The 17631-nt window shown below is 37.5% G+C and overlaps 2 protein-coding genes across 3 annotated transcripts; both read right to left on the bottom strand.

Moving 5' to 3' along the window:
• Positions 1–718: 718 nt before the first annotated feature.
• Positions 719–9721, bottom strand: LOC121510080 (ras-related protein Rab-27B-like). Its single transcript, XM_041787973.1, has 6 exons — positions 9488–9721; positions 8518–8690; positions 8330–8415; positions 5859–5962; positions 5527–5650; positions 719–3860 (listed from the first exon to the last, which is right to left on the bottom strand). Exons 2-6 carry the CDS (start codon positions 8668–8670, stop codon positions 3671–3673), a joined length of 657 nt encoding a protein of 218 aa, XP_041643907.1. The 5' UTR covers positions 8671–8690; positions 9488–9721; the 3' UTR covers positions 719–3670.
• Positions 9722–10309: 588 nt separating this feature from the next.
• Positions 10310–17622, bottom strand: poli (polymerase (DNA directed) iota). 2 transcript variants are annotated; one of them, XM_041786552.1, is made up of 10 exons: positions 17434–17622; positions 17157–17288; positions 16889–17053; positions 16180–16326; positions 15722–15958; positions 15239–15417; positions 14428–14519; positions 14202–14335; positions 12147–12364; positions 10310–11357 (listed from the first exon to the last, which is right to left on the bottom strand). In XM_041786552.1, exons 1-10 carry the CDS (start codon positions 17528–17530, stop codon positions 10641–10643), a joined length of 2118 nt encoding a protein of 705 aa, XP_041642486.1. In that variant the 5' UTR covers positions 17531–17622; the 3' UTR covers positions 10310–10640. The 2 variants fall into 2 exon arrangements, with proteins under 2 accessions (XP_041642486.1, XP_041642487.1); XM_041786553.1 differs by having other exon boundaries at positions 17157–17199; positions 17434–17530.
• Positions 17623–17631: the final 9 nt, after the last annotated feature.

Genomic DNA, 17631 nt, shown 5'->3' with positions numbered 1-17631 from the left:
GTGATGGTGTGGGGCGGCATCTCCCTCACTGGAAAACAAGGCTTGTCATCATTGGAGTCAATCTCAATGCAGAGATATCACGATGAGATTCCGCAATCAGTGGCAATCCCATTTCTCCACAGTCTGGGACCAAACTCCATCCTCCAAGATGACAACGCTCGCCCCCACAGAGCGGGATTTATCAGTGACTACCTCCAGAATTTGGGAGTGGAGAGGATGGAATGGTCTGCCAGCAGTCCTGAATTCAACCCCACTGAGCACTTGTGGGATCAGCTTGGTCGTGCTGTTCATGCCAGAGTGACCAACACGACCACGTTGGCTGACTTGTGACGAATGCTGGCTGAAGAATGGGGTTCCATCCCACCAGAGTGTGTGACCAGGCTGGTGACCGGCATGTGGAGGAGGTGCCAGGCTGTTGTGGCTGTGTATGGTTCTTCCACACGCTACTGAGGCTCCTGTTTGTTAGATGAATAAATTGTTAAATTGCCATTATGTCTTGTTTCTTCAAACATCAATCATCCAATCCACTAAACACCAAACAAGAGTCAATGGCAGAATAAGCTGTTTAGCATTGGCAGAGAAGATCTGACAAATTTTTCATGGGCACAACCTACATACTCAGCTTTGCTGCTCATCCCACAAATGTATGTTCCGTACAGATGTGGCACCATTTAAAAGGATAATAAACAGACTTTCCAACAGTAAAGATTTATTGCCAGTCAGTGTTGTTACAACAAAGAAATAATCTACCAAACAAAATTTCCTTACTTTTGTAAGTTTATAGATATTTATTGTGACAATACAGTTTGCTAATTTGAACAATCCTGCCCATTCATACAGCTGAGTTAGGTTTTTGAAGTTGTACTTTGCTTTATTCAAAAGAACCATGATATCACAAACTGAACTAAGTGTAATGTAAACTATGCTATATATAAATTTTACAGGTCAAGACCATAAATAATTTAATATGAGAGGTTATCATGACTATCGTCTGTTTTACCTGTTAAATGTAATGGATTGTGGCATGTTTGTAGATCATCTAATGGATTAAGAATCTCTCCATCATTGTTTGGCGAGTTAGGGGCCCCCAAACACCATCTTGCATAGGGCCCTCACAAAGCTAGAAACGGCCCTGCTATCTTTACTGATATAGTTTGACAATTTGGCTGGCCAATTTGCGTTTTGTAAATGAAGTGAAAAGCTTAGTCTTATAAAGCCCAATTTAAAATCTTTAAACCTATATTTTTACACAGTTCAGTCATGTCAACAGAATATTCTCTAATCCTTTCCCCTTAAAGTAAACAGTATGTTTATTAGTTAAGTTAAGCTAGCTAGACAAGCTTTGCCTATTGGTACAACTAGCTACCGTTACACCTTTTTTTTTTTTTTTTTTTTTTTAAGGGATAAACTTTACTAAGAGCTTTATTCTGTTGAAACCTGTTTTAATTTATTAAGGGTCTAACTTTAGAGTTAAATACTCCAGTAAAGTGTGAAATTTGTAAACAGCTGCTACTTCCATTGAGGCAGGGTTAAAAACAACAGGAAAACACCCTTTTGGATAATTTCCTTAAATAGTCCCCACCAACGTATGTACTGAAGTGTGCCATCATTTTAATTACAAAAATAATTAAGAACTGAAATATTTATAAACAAGCTTTTCTTGATAGGATAAGTTATTTAGCCTACTCATCATGTACCCACATCAAAAGTATTGTGACCTACAACAGAGAAATCAATGAACGTTATACTGAATGACTTGCTGCATCTTGTATAAAGAGCATGATCCATTTTAATGGCATTGCATGCAAGGCACTAACAAATCTTTTAGGCTAGTTTTTTACAACCTTTTTGACGATGTTTCGAGGGAATAATTTAGTTCTTTGCTATTGTTTGTATTCCTGGTGGTTTTTTCCTTAAGAGTATCACCAATGTCTTTGTATGAAATGTTTGAAGGCTCAAAAATAAAACCTACTGCTATATTCCACATGGGACCAAACCTCTACAGATCAACTAATAAATGAACAAGCTTTATTTTTTGTAAATGTAGATAATCTTGGGTTTTAAAGAAACAGTCCTCCTAGATAAGCCAGACTGAATTTAAGAGGTGGACGTGGGGTTCAGGACTGGGCCCAATCGCTGAAAGCTGGCCACATGACCATCTCATGACCCTGCAACATGTGCTCCTTGTTGTAAATTCTTGCATTGAGTTAAACTCACAGAGCAATGCAGTCATTCACACTTACATTTGTAGTGCTTCTATACTCACTCAGAATTAATGTGGCAGGCATTTCCTTACCGCCCTTTACTACACAAAGAATTACATTTTGTCTGCCTTCTTGGGGCAATTCAGAACATTTAATTTTGGCCCTTCCTCAAAGCAACACTAAACTTTGTTTGACTGTTAACTTTTGTGTATTGTCTCCAGAGCCGCCCCCACTACAGCCATAAAAACACATATCCTATTAAGAAGCCTGAATAGCATGAAGTCTAGGCCATGTTTTATTTGTCATAGATGTGTTGTTTATGATCATTTCTATAGTCTCTTCATGAGGAATGTTTTGTCTGTACACCAAAGATCATCTGTTCAAGAGGAGAAATGCCACTTTAGCTTCATACAGATTTATTTGGCTGTATGTTTGTCAAACAATATAATAGTAGATTAAGTATAGTATCCCTTTTTTGATGTTGAATTTAATGTTGAATATCACTTTGTGGCACAAAAATCATTTCAATCTTGCATTTTTGGCAAGTGCCAAAGTACTGTGGTAGAACCTATTTATGACTCCATGAATGTCCTGCCATAGATTAAGTAGTTTGAATAACCTGTTGATGCTGATGAGTGTGAAAGACATTCCCTAAGACTCATCTTTTAATTTTTGAATGTTTTGAGTGTGTGTATACAATAACAATGCTAACAAAGTCTGTGAGGATTGTAATTCCAGTCATAACAACAGCATAGCTTTTTCTGCATTATATCTTTATGATAAGAGAGTGACATACATGACCATAAAGAGTTTTTATTCCAAATGCAGCGCCATACACAAGTCCTTTCAACAGCCCTTTAACATTCTTGTTCCTGTTCAATCTGCATGGCATCTATGTTCCATAATGCATAAAAAAGCTTGGCTGCTTATGTACATATCGTATAAAAGTCATAAATCATGTAATGAACTTGGCTATCTTGGTTGTTCTAACAAAACTGATCATACATATAAGAAATGTAACCATGTCTTAAATGTTTTTGATTATACTTCATGATAAATATATGTTATGTGCCTGCATATTTCTTCCATCATGCCTAATGTGTCAAATAAAACTGTATTTTTCTCTGATTTGACCCATTTGACCGTGATTGACTTCCTTTCTGAAGAAATAACTCGTCTTCAAAACTTCCCAGTTTTTACAACAATACAGATATTCAGATACTATATACAATCTTCAGAAATTTGAAGACTTTTTCCTCTCTCCTTTACACTTAACAATGCACAGGCTTTGAATAAATAAAATTCCATAAAGTAAATACCAACAGTAATTGGGCCAGGTTTAAGTATTACTTTTCTTAGGAATGGATCATAAGTATTTTTCTTCAATCTTCTGGCATTCTCATCAAACTCCAGACCACAGTAGCATTATAACAATGCTTTGTTAATTCAGGCCTGTAGCGATGACATTAACAGGCGCACCTCCTCCGAGCAGGCACTACTTCCTCTTCATGGCTGGTGGCAGGGCTGCCGTTAGGTTCAGAGTTCGGGCCCACATAACTGCTCTGCTCCATCCTTTTCATCACCAGGTCCAGCAGGGTTGTCACAGCCCGGTCCACATCCACACCAGTCACTGCACTTGTCTCAAAGTAAGGGATGCTGACAGGAATAGAGAAAGAAGTTTAGTGAAGCAGGAGATAAAAACATATGCATAAAACAAATTCTGTTATTTACCCCTTTTTTATCTGCTTAAAGAGTAGAAACTACATGTTATATAACCTGCATCTTATTTTTAAATGTCTCGGTCATTTAAAAAAGCTCTATTTTTCTCATTGAGAAGGATAACAGATTGGTATTTAAAATAAACAAAGACACCCAAACAGACTGTAAAACGGTATTTTCTTCTTTAATAATGTGACTACTTTGGAGCTCGGACCCAAAGGTTTCAAACGACTGTGCTGAATATTTTAAAGGATAATCAAAGCTGAGGCAGAAATGAAAACAGATCACTAGCACCATCCGGTGGTATACTAAGAAGTAATGATGAGTGTTTTCCCAGTAAATCTGTTTCAATTGCATGATCGTCTCCAGTATGTTCACAAAGAACTGTAATGCAGCTACTCATACAAAACAGTAAAATATACAGTTACATCTGAAACTGTCTGAACTAAATGGTCCATCAGTTTACAGTGAAAGAGTCTAAACATGTCAGACAACATACTTAACATCAAACGCAGCAGTAATACATTAAAGCCAACTAACTGCGCTGCTGTTTATTTTTTGGATAGATTAGGGTGTTGTTTGGTGAAGAAAAGTAGCACATTTTTATTTTTCAGTTTTGCAGCTAAAACTAGTAAATCTTTGGGATTTCAGGATAATAACAAAAGAATCATTTAACATGCTGCTATTTTAACGTTTTGTGTCATTTAAGTTGATGACAAGGTTGTCTAAAAGTTGACCTTGTCACATAATAAACAGCTGGAACAGTAGGGCTAGTAAATAGACCTTCCCCAGATGTTTTTTAATAATATCAATGCTCATAATATCAATGCTGATAATATCAATGCATGTATGTTTGACTAGTAGCATAAGACTTGCCTCCTTGCTAATATTTCCCTTCCAGGTCTGGCTCTGCTCAGCTTTGGAGCAGATGGAATAAAAGTTTTAGTATGGTAATACATACTAGCTTTACTGTCCCAATAGTTAAGATCAGTGGGCATGCTTTTGAAGCATTTTGAAACAGGCAACAATAAATAAAATCTGTATTCGTGTTGCTTCAAAGTAACAGTAAGTATCTAGGTCTTACATGAAAGGTCATCATTGCCTAAATTTAGGATAGACTACGACTTTGCAAACGTACACCAGCCCTTCTACGCAGCTGTGGCCTTGAAAGTCTCCCCCATCCTTAGGGATACCTTTAATAAAAGATTGGAGGAAAGATCTCATAAACCATCTTTTTAGTATAAACTTGAATTCTTCTTAACAGTTAATCGATCTCCTTGACAGGTAAATCAGTCAGTCAGTGAACACAAATAAATGGCAAGAGGACAAAAGACTGTCCTCTCTTGGGACTTTTCTAGGTAGCTGATAAGAGCCAAATCTGCTTCCAATTTTTATTTTATTTATGTTCTTTCATTATATAAAATCCATATGATATTTCTATATAACACTAGAGAATATTGTGACAGTAAAATTTTGAGAGACAGGGGTAGAAATGGAGAGAAGCACTGGTTGTAGCATCTCCCTCTTTTCACACAGTCTGACACGGCTTCTGTTTTAACCGGTTCTGTAACTGGCAGACAGTGGTAAGTGTGCAAAACCTTACCCATATCTATCTGCCAGATCTCTGGCCTGTCTGGCATGAACGTCCCTCATATCACGGAGGTCAGCCTTGGTGCCCACCAGCACGATGTCTGGACTATCACAGTATGCGTTGGCCTGTAGCTGACCTGCACAGACACAGAAGAAGTCATTTCAAACTGTGAAATGCAAATTGATATGCATGAACAAACTTCAAACTGAATTCAGAGACTCCTGAGGTGAACAATGACTGTAAAAAAGAGGTGTTGACTCCTAGTGTTGTGGTAACAGGAGAGAAAACATTGATCTAAAAGTGCATTGACCAGAAGAAGTGCTGGCTGCTGAGATGACACATACTCATCCAGTTTCTGACATTGAGGAAACTTTGCTGATTGGTCAAGTCAAACATCAGCAGGAAGCCCATGGCGTCTCTAAAGAAAGCTGTAGTGAGACTGCGGAACCTGAAAACAGAATAAAACCTATGAAGTCCGCACAAAACTACTGTGTTTTGATTAATAGGAATGCAAGGTATATTTGGATGAGTTCATGTGACATTTGTTAATGAAAGGTATTGTCCCCAGAGGCTGAACCCTAATAACTATGGTGATCCTTTGTCTTCTCTAATATCACTATCACAGTGACACTTTTAACTTTGACTGTATTATCTACTTAATATCTTTATAACTATTGCATGCATAGGCAAACAATTTATTAGAAATAATCATACTCCCCAGGAGATGAAATTTACTGAATCTGCTGATCCCAAATTTAAGAATAAATAGCCCAAAGACCATTTGAGGCATTCTTAGCCCCTTGAAGACAAACATTGTTGACTTTAGTTAATCCCTTACATTTCCTAGTGGCAAAGCAGATGAAACTTAGAGATTTAATTAGAATGTCTAAACTACTATGAATTGTCTTGTTGAACAAAATTTTCTACAGATGTTCAATTTCCCCGTGGATAAATTCGACAGATTTAGGACATCTGTTTTTGTCCTTTCTCCCATCATTTTGAGATTTTCAATAGAGTTTCTCAGTGTTTGATGGATCAGTGTTACATTTTATACAAACATTCACACTCTCCCGAGCAGGGGTGTCAAACTCAGTCACAGCAGGGGCCGGATTCTGGATTTAAGTCTAACCTGAGAGCCTAACAGGGTCAACATTAAACTATAACCGTCAACCTCATTTTCACCAGGAATAAAATATGAAAAAACAGGACTGATGATAAATCATTGGAAAATTCAAAAAAGGAAAAATGATAAACTAAAAGGCCCAAATCTGAGATAAGAATTCCAACTTATTAGTTCAAAGATCAGAAAACAATGCTAAAAATAGAAAATAATGTTTTTAAAGAGCAAATATATAAGGAGAAAGCTGAAATCATAAGTTTGAAAGGTCAAAATATGAGATCAAATTTGAAATCATGAGTTTAAAAGTCAAGATATGACTTAAATCTTTTAATTGTGGGTCTGATAGGTCAAAATATGGGATTAAAAAGCTAAGTTTAGGACAACGGATGAAATTTAGCTATCGTGCTAATTCCGGCATATTTACATTATCATGTTTTGTGAAAATGTTGATTGATGTGCACTGTCCTAATCAATTAAATAATTAAAAAAAAAAAAAAAAAGTTTGAATCATAACCTTGAGATGCAAATTTGAAAATAGTAAAATGAAAACAAATTAATTTCTTTCTCCACATTCTTGACTTTTTATGAAATGTTTCTTACTCTTTACTTTTTCAGATTTTTATGGCTTAACAAGGATGTTTTTAATAATCAAGTTGAAGTTTATATTATTATACTGGAGGAAATCTGCAGACCTCATACTGGTGAGCCAGTTATAATACAAATATGATATGATCTTGTGGGCTGGGTATAATAGTCCCACGGGCAGGATTTGGCCCCCGGGCCTGGAGTTTGATACCCCTGCTCCAGAGTATGGACTCTTAATAAAACATTTGTCCTATCTGATACCATCTTCAAACTGCCATACATGTATTTTTTTAACTTAAATTGTCCATTAACTGTGGTTCAGATTGATAGAACTTTTTCCTTTTTTTATACACATTAGTGTTCTCCAGAATAATAAAGCCTGTTGGCATTGATTATTCCTTATAATAAGAAGTATCACCAGCAGGTTGACACTTTTCATCTTTCCAAAAGATGAAATGACCTGATTTTGTAAATCCCCTACCTTCTAGTCTAAAGTCTAATGAGATTAAGATTTCTAGTTTTTCACTCCTCCACTTCCTCAGGTCAAGTTCTAATTTTTCTGGCAATAGTCAACATAAATACAAGAAAATTAAACTTGAGAACATTAAAACATTCTGAGCTATCATTCAGGTTTATATCTACTTAGCAATAAGCATGCAGCATACTAGATTAAGATGTGTTAGCACTTTGCTTAGCCCCTCAGAGCTGCTACTGACCGTAGTCTTTTGACATATTTTCAGGTTTTTGTTTTTTAATGCTCAGTTTTTATTTGTAGAATTATGTTAATCCTCACCAAAGTTCCATGCTTTAGCCTATTTACTTTTAGTGTCCAAAGGTTTGAATTTGTTGCTGATATTTAGAAAGTGTACTTTACTGATTAGAAAATTGAATAGAATGAACTTTATTGTTGAGCTCAAGCAGAAAATTCTCAGCGTTTGTTTCACCAATTAAAATATACACACAAACATGCCCTGAAGATAAAGAGGCCCAATTAGGACAAAAAATGTCTTTCAGTGAAACAACAGAAGAATATCGTGCATCATACCCTAAAATCTAAAAAATCCTCCACACTAATCATGTGAATAGTCTGTGAATATGTCCTGTATTTACCTCTCTTGTCCTGCTGTATCCCAAAGTTGAAGGTGGACTTTAAAGTTCTTCTCAGTTGTCCCATCAACACCCATCCCTGTGTATGTCTGAACCAAACCACAACACATCAAAACATGATGATCAAATTGTCTTTTATTCCTTTAAAGCAGCTTTTAAGGCCTTGGCTACGTATATTGAGCATCACTTACCACTCTCTTTTCCCTAAAGTCAATGCCCACTGTGGTTGTGAACTTGCGGTTGAACTTATTGTCAGTGTACCTGTAGAGGAAAGTTGTCTTTCCCACCCCAGAGTCCCCCAAAGCCAGCAGCTTGATCAGGTAGTCATAGTCCCAGTCAGCCATTATGGAGCTGAGTGCTCAACCTGCAACACAGGTGAACTCACAGTTAGGTTCAAGACTTCCAGATGGTTCGTGTTGAATAAGAGTTCAGAGAAAGTAAAAACACGTAAGGTAAAAGAACTGCTACAGAAAGGTGAATTAGCTCCAGCTAAGCCACAGTTGTGAGTCTGGGGTGCAAACCATTACACAGGCTTTGCAAGACGTCACAACTCCCCTCTCATTAGGCCCTGATCAGAGAGGGACTAGCACATGACTGGAGCTGGCTTCCACATGAGCAGTCAAGAGTTTTATCAGACTTTGTTGAGCGAAAAACAGCCCGTTTGGCAGACAGAACTCCTTTTATTGACTGTGAGGACTGTGGGCAGGCAGCTGAACACTGCATGATGCCACTCTGGTCACTGCAATGCTTTGGTTACACTTGCAGTTGGGCTGGGTAGGCCAATAAAAGTAGCATGGAAATCAGATTTGGTTATGAAAGCAGGATTTCTCAGAGCACTGTTAACCTTCTTTTCAGTGTTCAAAACATCTTCTTACTTGCTAAGGTCTGGGTAACAGAGCATACAGCTCAGATTATGGTATCACAGCACTAACAAACTATAATTAATCTGGAGTCATTTCCTAAGTGCACGATAAACAGTATCAACTTCTTTGCTGTCAGCACACTGATGAGATGGTGAGTAATTCACAGACTAACCTGCAGCTCTCTTTATCTAACAAAACACATTGCCATTGGAGAAAACAAACAGCATTTGCTTGTTTCTCTATAAAACCCACAAACTTGAAGCTACTAAATATTTCCCCAAAAAGCAAAACACCTTACCTAGATTATCTGCAGGAAGCGCCAAGGTCCATTCAAAGATAGCTCGGCTTGTCCTGATTAAATAAAATAATCTCTATCATGATGCGATGGCCCATCCTGAACCTTTCCCTCCTTCTTACATGTGATCCAGGGAGGAGTTTCTCACCAGTGAGAACCAAGCAGGGCTGTGCTTACAGACCTTGTGTTTTTTCTGGTATTTCTCATGAGGGGAGAAAAAGGCTCTTTAAAACTGGATTGTATCCCCCCGCCGACAAAAAATGTGAGCCTCTGTGGATTTGTGTGGAAATCGTCCAACCAGGCAACATTCTCCACTTGTTCAGGCTCAGAGACATAATCCTGCTTCTCTAAACAATCTGAAAACAACATGGAAACAATGAACCTAAAGACTTTAGCTTGGTCTGCTTAAGATTGTGGAATTTGTCTCACCTAATTTACTCTCTTTCTCAATTTAAAATGGGGAGACATAAAAAGGGTCAAATCAGGTAATCAATGCGTTCATAAAGACTTTGAGTACAGATAGAGCTGTATTTAAGCTTAATAAATTTCCAAAAGGAAATTAACACTGATAACCAGGGGTGGATAAAGAGCAGAAAAAACAATCCCCTTAAATGAAGTGTGAGTTTACCTATATATATTTTTAAGAGCCAGGTGCAACAAAAATAGTTAAAAACATCTTATCTGATAAAATACCAACAGTATATAATAGTATTTTATGAATGAATAAATAAATCTTATTTCTTAGTAAATGCAAGAAATACAAATTATTTAAGTACTTGATTATACTTTAAATGGTGATTACTCTAATTTTTAAAAGATTAAATAAAATATCGATCTATCAGTATATCCATGAAAAGAAATACACAAGTTGTTATAAATTAAGCAACTTTATGGATTTATTTGTTTATGTGAAAATATTGTATCAAATCCTGTTTTAGTATTCACTTAAATATCAATATCCACATAAAGAACATTTCCATGACACCAACAGTCCTCCGTATTTAGTTTGGATTAACAAAATGCCTTCAAACTGCCTTAGCAAGATGTCTATATCAAAAGGTTAAATCAAGAAACCTTGATTTTATATAACAAGAACCACTTAAAAAAAGACCAGGAAGATTTCCTTTGAGATAAATAATGTAAAAGAATATGTTTTCTAGCCTGGTTTGAAATACTTGAACAGATTGTTTTTTTGGCTGCTTTTTCCTGCAGTTTTTCTATCTTTTAGCATTGGGCTCCTTCTGGGATTCGATGATGAAGCAGTCTTCGTGGCCTGCTTCTGTTGTTTCCATTCAGACATCAGCTCCCTCTGAACATCCGGTGGAAGCTCAGAAAACACCTTAAGGTCCACATTTCCCGGGAACTCGCAGTCAGATGACAGCCTCCCTTCTTCCATGACGTCTTCCCCTGGAAATGAACTCTGGCCTGCAGGATTTTGGTGATTATCAGTGGCTAATAAATCAGGTGAATTAAATTGGTCCACAGCTTCTTTTTTATCCTTAATATTTGGGGATTCTGAAAATAAAAGTGAAGCTTCGTTTTCTGTCAGAGAGTCTGTGTAGACAGGAGACAACAGCTCCTTCTGGATGTCTACAGGGAGAAGCCTGAACACTTCGGGGTCAACGTTTGGGGGCAATCGCTGTGCCATCTTGTTATTTGTTTTATTGCAGTCTGGCCTGGCAGTGAGGCAGGACACTTTCTGCGGAGGAGGACCTTCTTCTTCTGCAACAAGGAAGCGCTGTTTTCTTTTAAAGCCATGTAATGCTGCCCCAGAGCTACAGGGGCTTTGTGTGAGCTCATTCTTCTGTGAGGTTTGTTGAGTAATGAACTGGTGATCTGTGCTGAGACTCTTTCCACTTAGAGAGGAATCATCCTATTGGAGGAGCAAAAACTATTTTAGGAAATTTAGGGAGAAACACACCACTTCTTAGAAAGAGACACTCTGTGGAGATTACATTAATGCATTTTTTAAGTCTTTACAACTTCAGTAAAATACTATTAAGAACACATTTAGTGTTTTCTGTTAAATCCACTTAAGAAGGTCTGCACACTTTAATGGTTAGCAAAAACTGCAAATAACAAGCAAATAACTGCCTTTTGTATGAAAATTAATGTGTATATATATAAATCAATGTCATTTGAGTGGAGAAAGCCACAGAATAGCAAATAACTGCCTCCTCTTTTACCAGCATTTAAAACAGATTCAAAGATAAGCTGATTGAGACTTTTTTAAAAACATTTTTAGGTATTTTTCAAGCAAAACTTTGGAACAATTACAGTGTTTTGTTGTGTCAGTTTCCTACATGAATATTCTGTGGTCTGTATTACAAAGTAATGGAAAAAATTGAGGGTTTTCCAGCCCTGCCATGACTCAATGGCATTTTATCTCTTTTTTTTTTTTTTGAAAATCCATTAATAATCTGCTCAAAAGAAAACCTAACTCACAGTAAAATCAAGACTGAAAATATTTCTTGCCTTCTTACAAAAATTCTCCTTTTGGTTATTCTGAGTTCATATATGATCCCCAAGGTCAAATTCAAGCACTTTCAAACACTTTCATGGTACATTTTCAAGCTATTCCAGCACCTTATGGCCGTGGTGAATCCCATATTCCTACAAGCACATATTGTATACATATATATGTATAGTTTCACTGTATTACCTGGCTTTGTGACGAGATTTGTGGATTTCTGGAAGAAGTGCTGTTCATGAAGAAAGATGTTATAGAGCCCTTCCTGCTGGCAGCAGCCCCTCTGACCTGGAGGTTACTGAAGCAAACATTTATAAGGGTGAGGTGAAAGGAGGCGCTGCTTTCCACCATCTTGTGGAAGAGCTTCATGGCTAGGGGGACCAGCAGGACCACAGCTTCATCACTGAAGCCTACAGAAAAAGAAACAATGATGCTTTAAATGGCTGTTTTGGAATGCAGCAAAGAGAACAATTAAACTGATTCCAACTGAGCAGAAATAAGACCTAAGAGAAATAAGACCGGAATTCCCAAATTCCCGGTGATAGAGGCATTGGTTGTCATTTTACATCACGTTCCAAATTATTATGCAAATGATATTTTTCTCTGTTTTCCTAAATAGTCAATGCAAATGATGGTCAGTATAATTTTCATCATCAACCGTTAGAGCATAGTTGAAATTATATTGAACAAACCTCCAAATGATAACTTTTTTTTCTAAAATAAAAATCTCAAAATGCACTGTTCCAAATCATTACGCACAACAGAGCTTCAAAACATTGTAAAGAACTGAAAATGGTGATTTTGTTGAATTTGCAGCATCAGGGGTCATATTTTCTAAAATCAAAAGCTATTTCAATCAACATAATCTTAACAGGCCAAGTTCCATGTTAACATAGGGGCCCTTCTTTGATATCACCTTCACAATTCTTGCATCCATTGAACTTGAGAGTTTTTAGAGTTAATGCGTGAATTTCTTTGCAAGACGTCAAAATAGCCTCCCAGAGCTGCTGTTTTGATGTGAACTGCCTCCCACCATCATAGATCTTTTGCTTGAGAATGCTCCAAAGGTTCTCAATAGGGTTGAGGTCAGGGGAGGATGGGGGCCACACCATGAGTTTCTCTCCTTTTATGCCCATTCCAGCCATGAAGATAATTTTGCTACGGAAGGTACAGTTCCTCTTTTTGTACCATGGAAGGAAGTGGTCATTCAGAAACTGTAAATACTTTGCCGAGGACATTTTCACACCTTCAGGGACCCTAAAGGGGCCTACCAGCTCTCTCCTCATGATTCAGGCCCAGAACATGACTCCGCCACCTCGTTGCTGAGGTCACAGCCTTGTTGGGACACGGTGGCCATCCACCAACCATCCACTATTCCATCCATCTGGAACATCCAGGGTTGCATGGCACTCATCAATAAACAAGACTGTTTGGAAATGAGTCTTCATGTATTTCTGGGCCCACTGCAACCATTTCTGTTTGTAAGCATTGATTAGGGATGGCCAAATAGTAGGTTAATGCATGACTGCAAGCCTCTGGAGGATCCTACACCTTGAGGTTTGTGGGACTCCAAAGGCACCAGCAGGTTCAAATACCTGTTTGCTGAAGTAATGGCATTTTAGCAACTGCTTTCTTAATCTGATGAATTTGTCTGTCAGAAATGTTCATCATTATGCCTTTATCTGCATGAACCCGTCTGTGTTCTGAATCAGCCACAAATTTCTTCACAATATGATGATCACACTTAAGTTTTTGTGAAAAATGTAATATTTTCATACCTTGTCCAAGGCATTGCAGTATTTGAGGCTTTTCAGCAGCAGAGAGATCCCTTTTCTTTCCTATATTGCTTGAAACCTATGGCCTGCTTAATAATGTGGAACATCCTTCTTAAGTAGTTTTTCTTAAATTGGGCTCACCTGGCAAACTAATTATCACAGAAGTCTGAGATTGATTTCAGTGATCCAAAGAGCCCTTAGACACAACACTATCCATGAGTTTAATTGAAAAGCAAAAAATGTCCTGTGTATGACCCTAAAATCCAATTTGCATAATAATGTGGAACGTGGTCTGAAAGCCTCAATGGATATGACAGATCTAGACTTAGATCAAACTTTTTGTGGTTTTGATTGAGGCAAACATAAACATAATTTTGCAAATTTTATTTCCAAGGGAAGAAAGACTTATAAATGATTATAAACATAATTCTGAGCTTACACACGTTTCATCATTCTTGGTGCCAAAACTTACCAGAGCTGATCTTCTGACCAATGTGGTTGGGGATTGGACACTGCCGACTCTCTCGACTGAACCACTTGTTCGTCGCTGAGTACTTACGGATGGTGAGCCTGAAGGTTTGAGGCTGCCTGCCATCTTTGTGCATCCTTGTTTTAAAAAAAACACGACGCTTCAGTTCAGTGACTGAGCATATAAAACCACAACCAAAAAGGCTTTAAATAATCAGGTAAGTACTCACCTCTCCATTAGACTGCTCAGGAGTTCATGGATCTTTTCCAAAACTTCTTTGGTTGTTGACATTTTTTTGAAGGAGTCTTCATCACTGAGAGACTGAAACATATGGAGGATAAAAATGAGAGAAAAATTCTTAACATGTAACATCTAAGATCTTTTGATTATCACAACTGAATAATGTTCAATTCACTCAAGGTTGTGTATACGGGTCCTTAGTAAAAATGGGATTTGTTGGGTGGTGGTGGTGAAAGAAATACTGCCTTTAAATGCCCTTCATCTTTAAATACTGTTCCATAATCCAAATTTTATTCATTACCAATGTGTAGAATCAAACGAATTTTTATTTGATGTACACATCTTTCTATTGTTTGATATTCCAGGTTTAGCAACCCTTTTAATAAAATGCATGATTGTAAGAAAGAGCTGATGCCAATAACAATGTTTAAAATAACACTTTAGCCAATGGTCAATACAGGTGCTCTATTCATTACTTCTGTAAGACTCCCAAATTAACAACATTTTCAGAGTTTGTAAACAGGTCACATCTTCTGCCCAATAATAGCTGGAAATTTAAAATATACTGACAGCCTTGATGGTGCATGACAGATGCTTTATTTCCAGTTATCTATCTGGTTGTATAAATTTTGTGTCTGTAATTAACAGCTTTCTTATTTGCTAAGCAGAAGTATTTTTTTGAATAATGAGACTATTTTAAGATCACACTGCCATAACTATGGGATACATTAATCCATCTTGCTGTTGTGACTTAACAATTCAATGGCACTACATATGATTTCAGGGATATCCTTGCCTACCTGAGGGGCTCCAGTGGGGGTGACAGGTGAGTCGTCAACACCGAGGGAGAGATTCTTTAACTTCTGAGCACTGGGAGCTCCAAACTCTCTCACCAAGTCATTCAATGAGAAGAGCTGCAGGTCTTTCACGCTTGTCAATCCCAGAGCTTGAAGTCTTTTAGCAGTTTGGTGACCCACCCCTGAAAATACAGAGGAGTAAAACTATAACTGATAACTAAACTATATCTACTATTATTAGAGTAAAAAATGAATGGCTAAATAATTTACTTATTTCTATGATAATCCAACAACTGATATATTAAGTTATCAAAGCAGTTTAATACCTTGGGAAAATTCAAAAGACACAACAGTAAAAAATAAAGTTGAAAATGACTGTGATCAAATTAAATATATATTAATCTTTAATTATATACTTGTAAACATTTCTGTTAACAGTTATAAGATACAGAATGAGTTAAGTGACGCATGAATAAATCTCTTTACCAGGTACTTTGCGGAGGCTGCTCAAGCAGCCCATTATGTCACTGACGTTCTCTGGCAGGAGAGTAGTTTGCTGATTGGGTTTGAAGGTGCCTGATACCAGTTTGGCCAGTAGTTTATTTGTGGCAATACCAGCACAGCCTGTCAGACCTAGTTTGCTGTGGATCACTTCTCTCAGCTCGGCTGCAATGTGTGAACCTAAAGCCAGCCTTAGATGATCTCTGGCTTTAACATCTGCAGCTAAGCAGAAAAAGAAAAGCAAAACTGTATTCATCAGTGCTTTAAAAAAATGAGATTTTACAGGGGACTCCTGAAGTATGAAATTTCATGTTCACTGGAACCGAAAGTGCAATGCAAATGATTTACAGCTTTTAGCTTATGTGTCTGTTTCACTGCTCATTTCCTGGTTTCCATAAAGCAGATGTGCACACATAAACAGCAGCTGCACAGAATTCACTTACTTGTATGGTTGTAGACATGCCCTTTGAATGAAATTTCATCAGTCGCTGGGATCTCTGCAAGCCTTTTCTCAACCATTGATGTGATATCCATGAAGTTTTCATCAAACCCAAGCCTCTCAACTAGTGGACAGTAGGACATCAGCAACTCTGCATGAAGCAAAGAAAGAGGTAAAAAAGAGAATAGAATAAAATAAAACATGCCAGCTAAAATGTTATTCCAAACAGTAATATTTATTAAGGCTAAAAAAAGCATGAACTGGTTTATGGGTAATGTATTCTGTGTTCACAGAGGATTGGTTAGGCTGCTGTTGCGACTGTACAGCAGGACTGTGACATTAGACAGATTTTATACTTGTGCTCTTCATTTTGATGAACAAAGTCAACAGCAAAAAAGACAAAGATTAACAGCATCAAAAAAGTGTCCTGTGGTAAATGTGACACTTTATTTATCTTACTGTTTAGTGTTTGTGTTCAGTTTAAATATGCTCTCAAGTCCACCACCAAACTGACAAGTAGCAATGGGATCTACTAGCATATCCATGTGACATGATGTGAATAAAGCTTGTTTACTTTGTGCAATACTTTATGTGCCTATCGAGTGGCAAAATTGAATACTTTTCTAACTACTTAAAAACTACTACAACTTTAAAGAAATCTAAGCTATGATTTGCAAACTTGCACTCTGTTGGGATGTAGCACTTATGCTTACCAGTCATTTTGTAGGACATTTCTCTATAGTGTGTCAGGTCTTCCCCTTTTACCAGCACCAGTTGAGGACATTTCTCTTTAGCAGCAGTCACAGACATCAGCTTGGTGACACCTTGCTGCCTTGCCACATAGTTACAAGTAACTATGATGTATTTTTGTTGAATACCTGATGATATGAGAAACATTATTAAGCCTTATTATCTCTGGAACATACAAATCTGAGAGTCAGCCTTTCTTCCACATTAGAGGGTTTGTTGTGGTAGACTTACCCAAAGGGACTTCTCTCAGTGCTGGGTTTCTGATCATTTCTACCTGAGCATAGAAGCAGTCCAGGTCAAAATGCAGAATCACTTTATGTTCAGGTGTTGGTTCTAAAGTCTTAGGGAGGCCAGAGCCTGAAACTAAAATTATACTTTAGTCAAATGCCAAAAGACACGTGCACATAGATGACAGAAAGCGCCGTTAATCTCTCGATATGACAAATATATGAAGCCAGTTTGGTTTAGGACAGTTCCGTGTATACGCCCCCCAGTCTTCATACTTTACCTGAAGCAACAGGAGCAGAACTCAGTGGGACAGAATCAACGAAGCTGGTCCTCCACTCGTTTTCATCCTCCTCAATGTCGTCCTCGCTCGTATCCATTTTTTTTTGTTTTGATATAATAGGAAATTTAGTGGTCAAGTCGCCTAAGATATGGCAAGGGAGCCTGCAGTGAATATTCTCCTTCGTTATAGGTGTTAGCG

This window comes from Cheilinus undulatus, linkage group 5, assembly GCF_018320785.1.
Source record: "Cheilinus undulatus linkage group 5, ASM1832078v1, whole genome shotgun sequence".
Lineage (NCBI taxonomy): Eukaryota > Metazoa > Chordata > Actinopteri > Labriformes > Labridae > Cheilinus > Cheilinus undulatus.
This window is presented reverse-complemented; position numbering and strand designations above follow the sequence as displayed.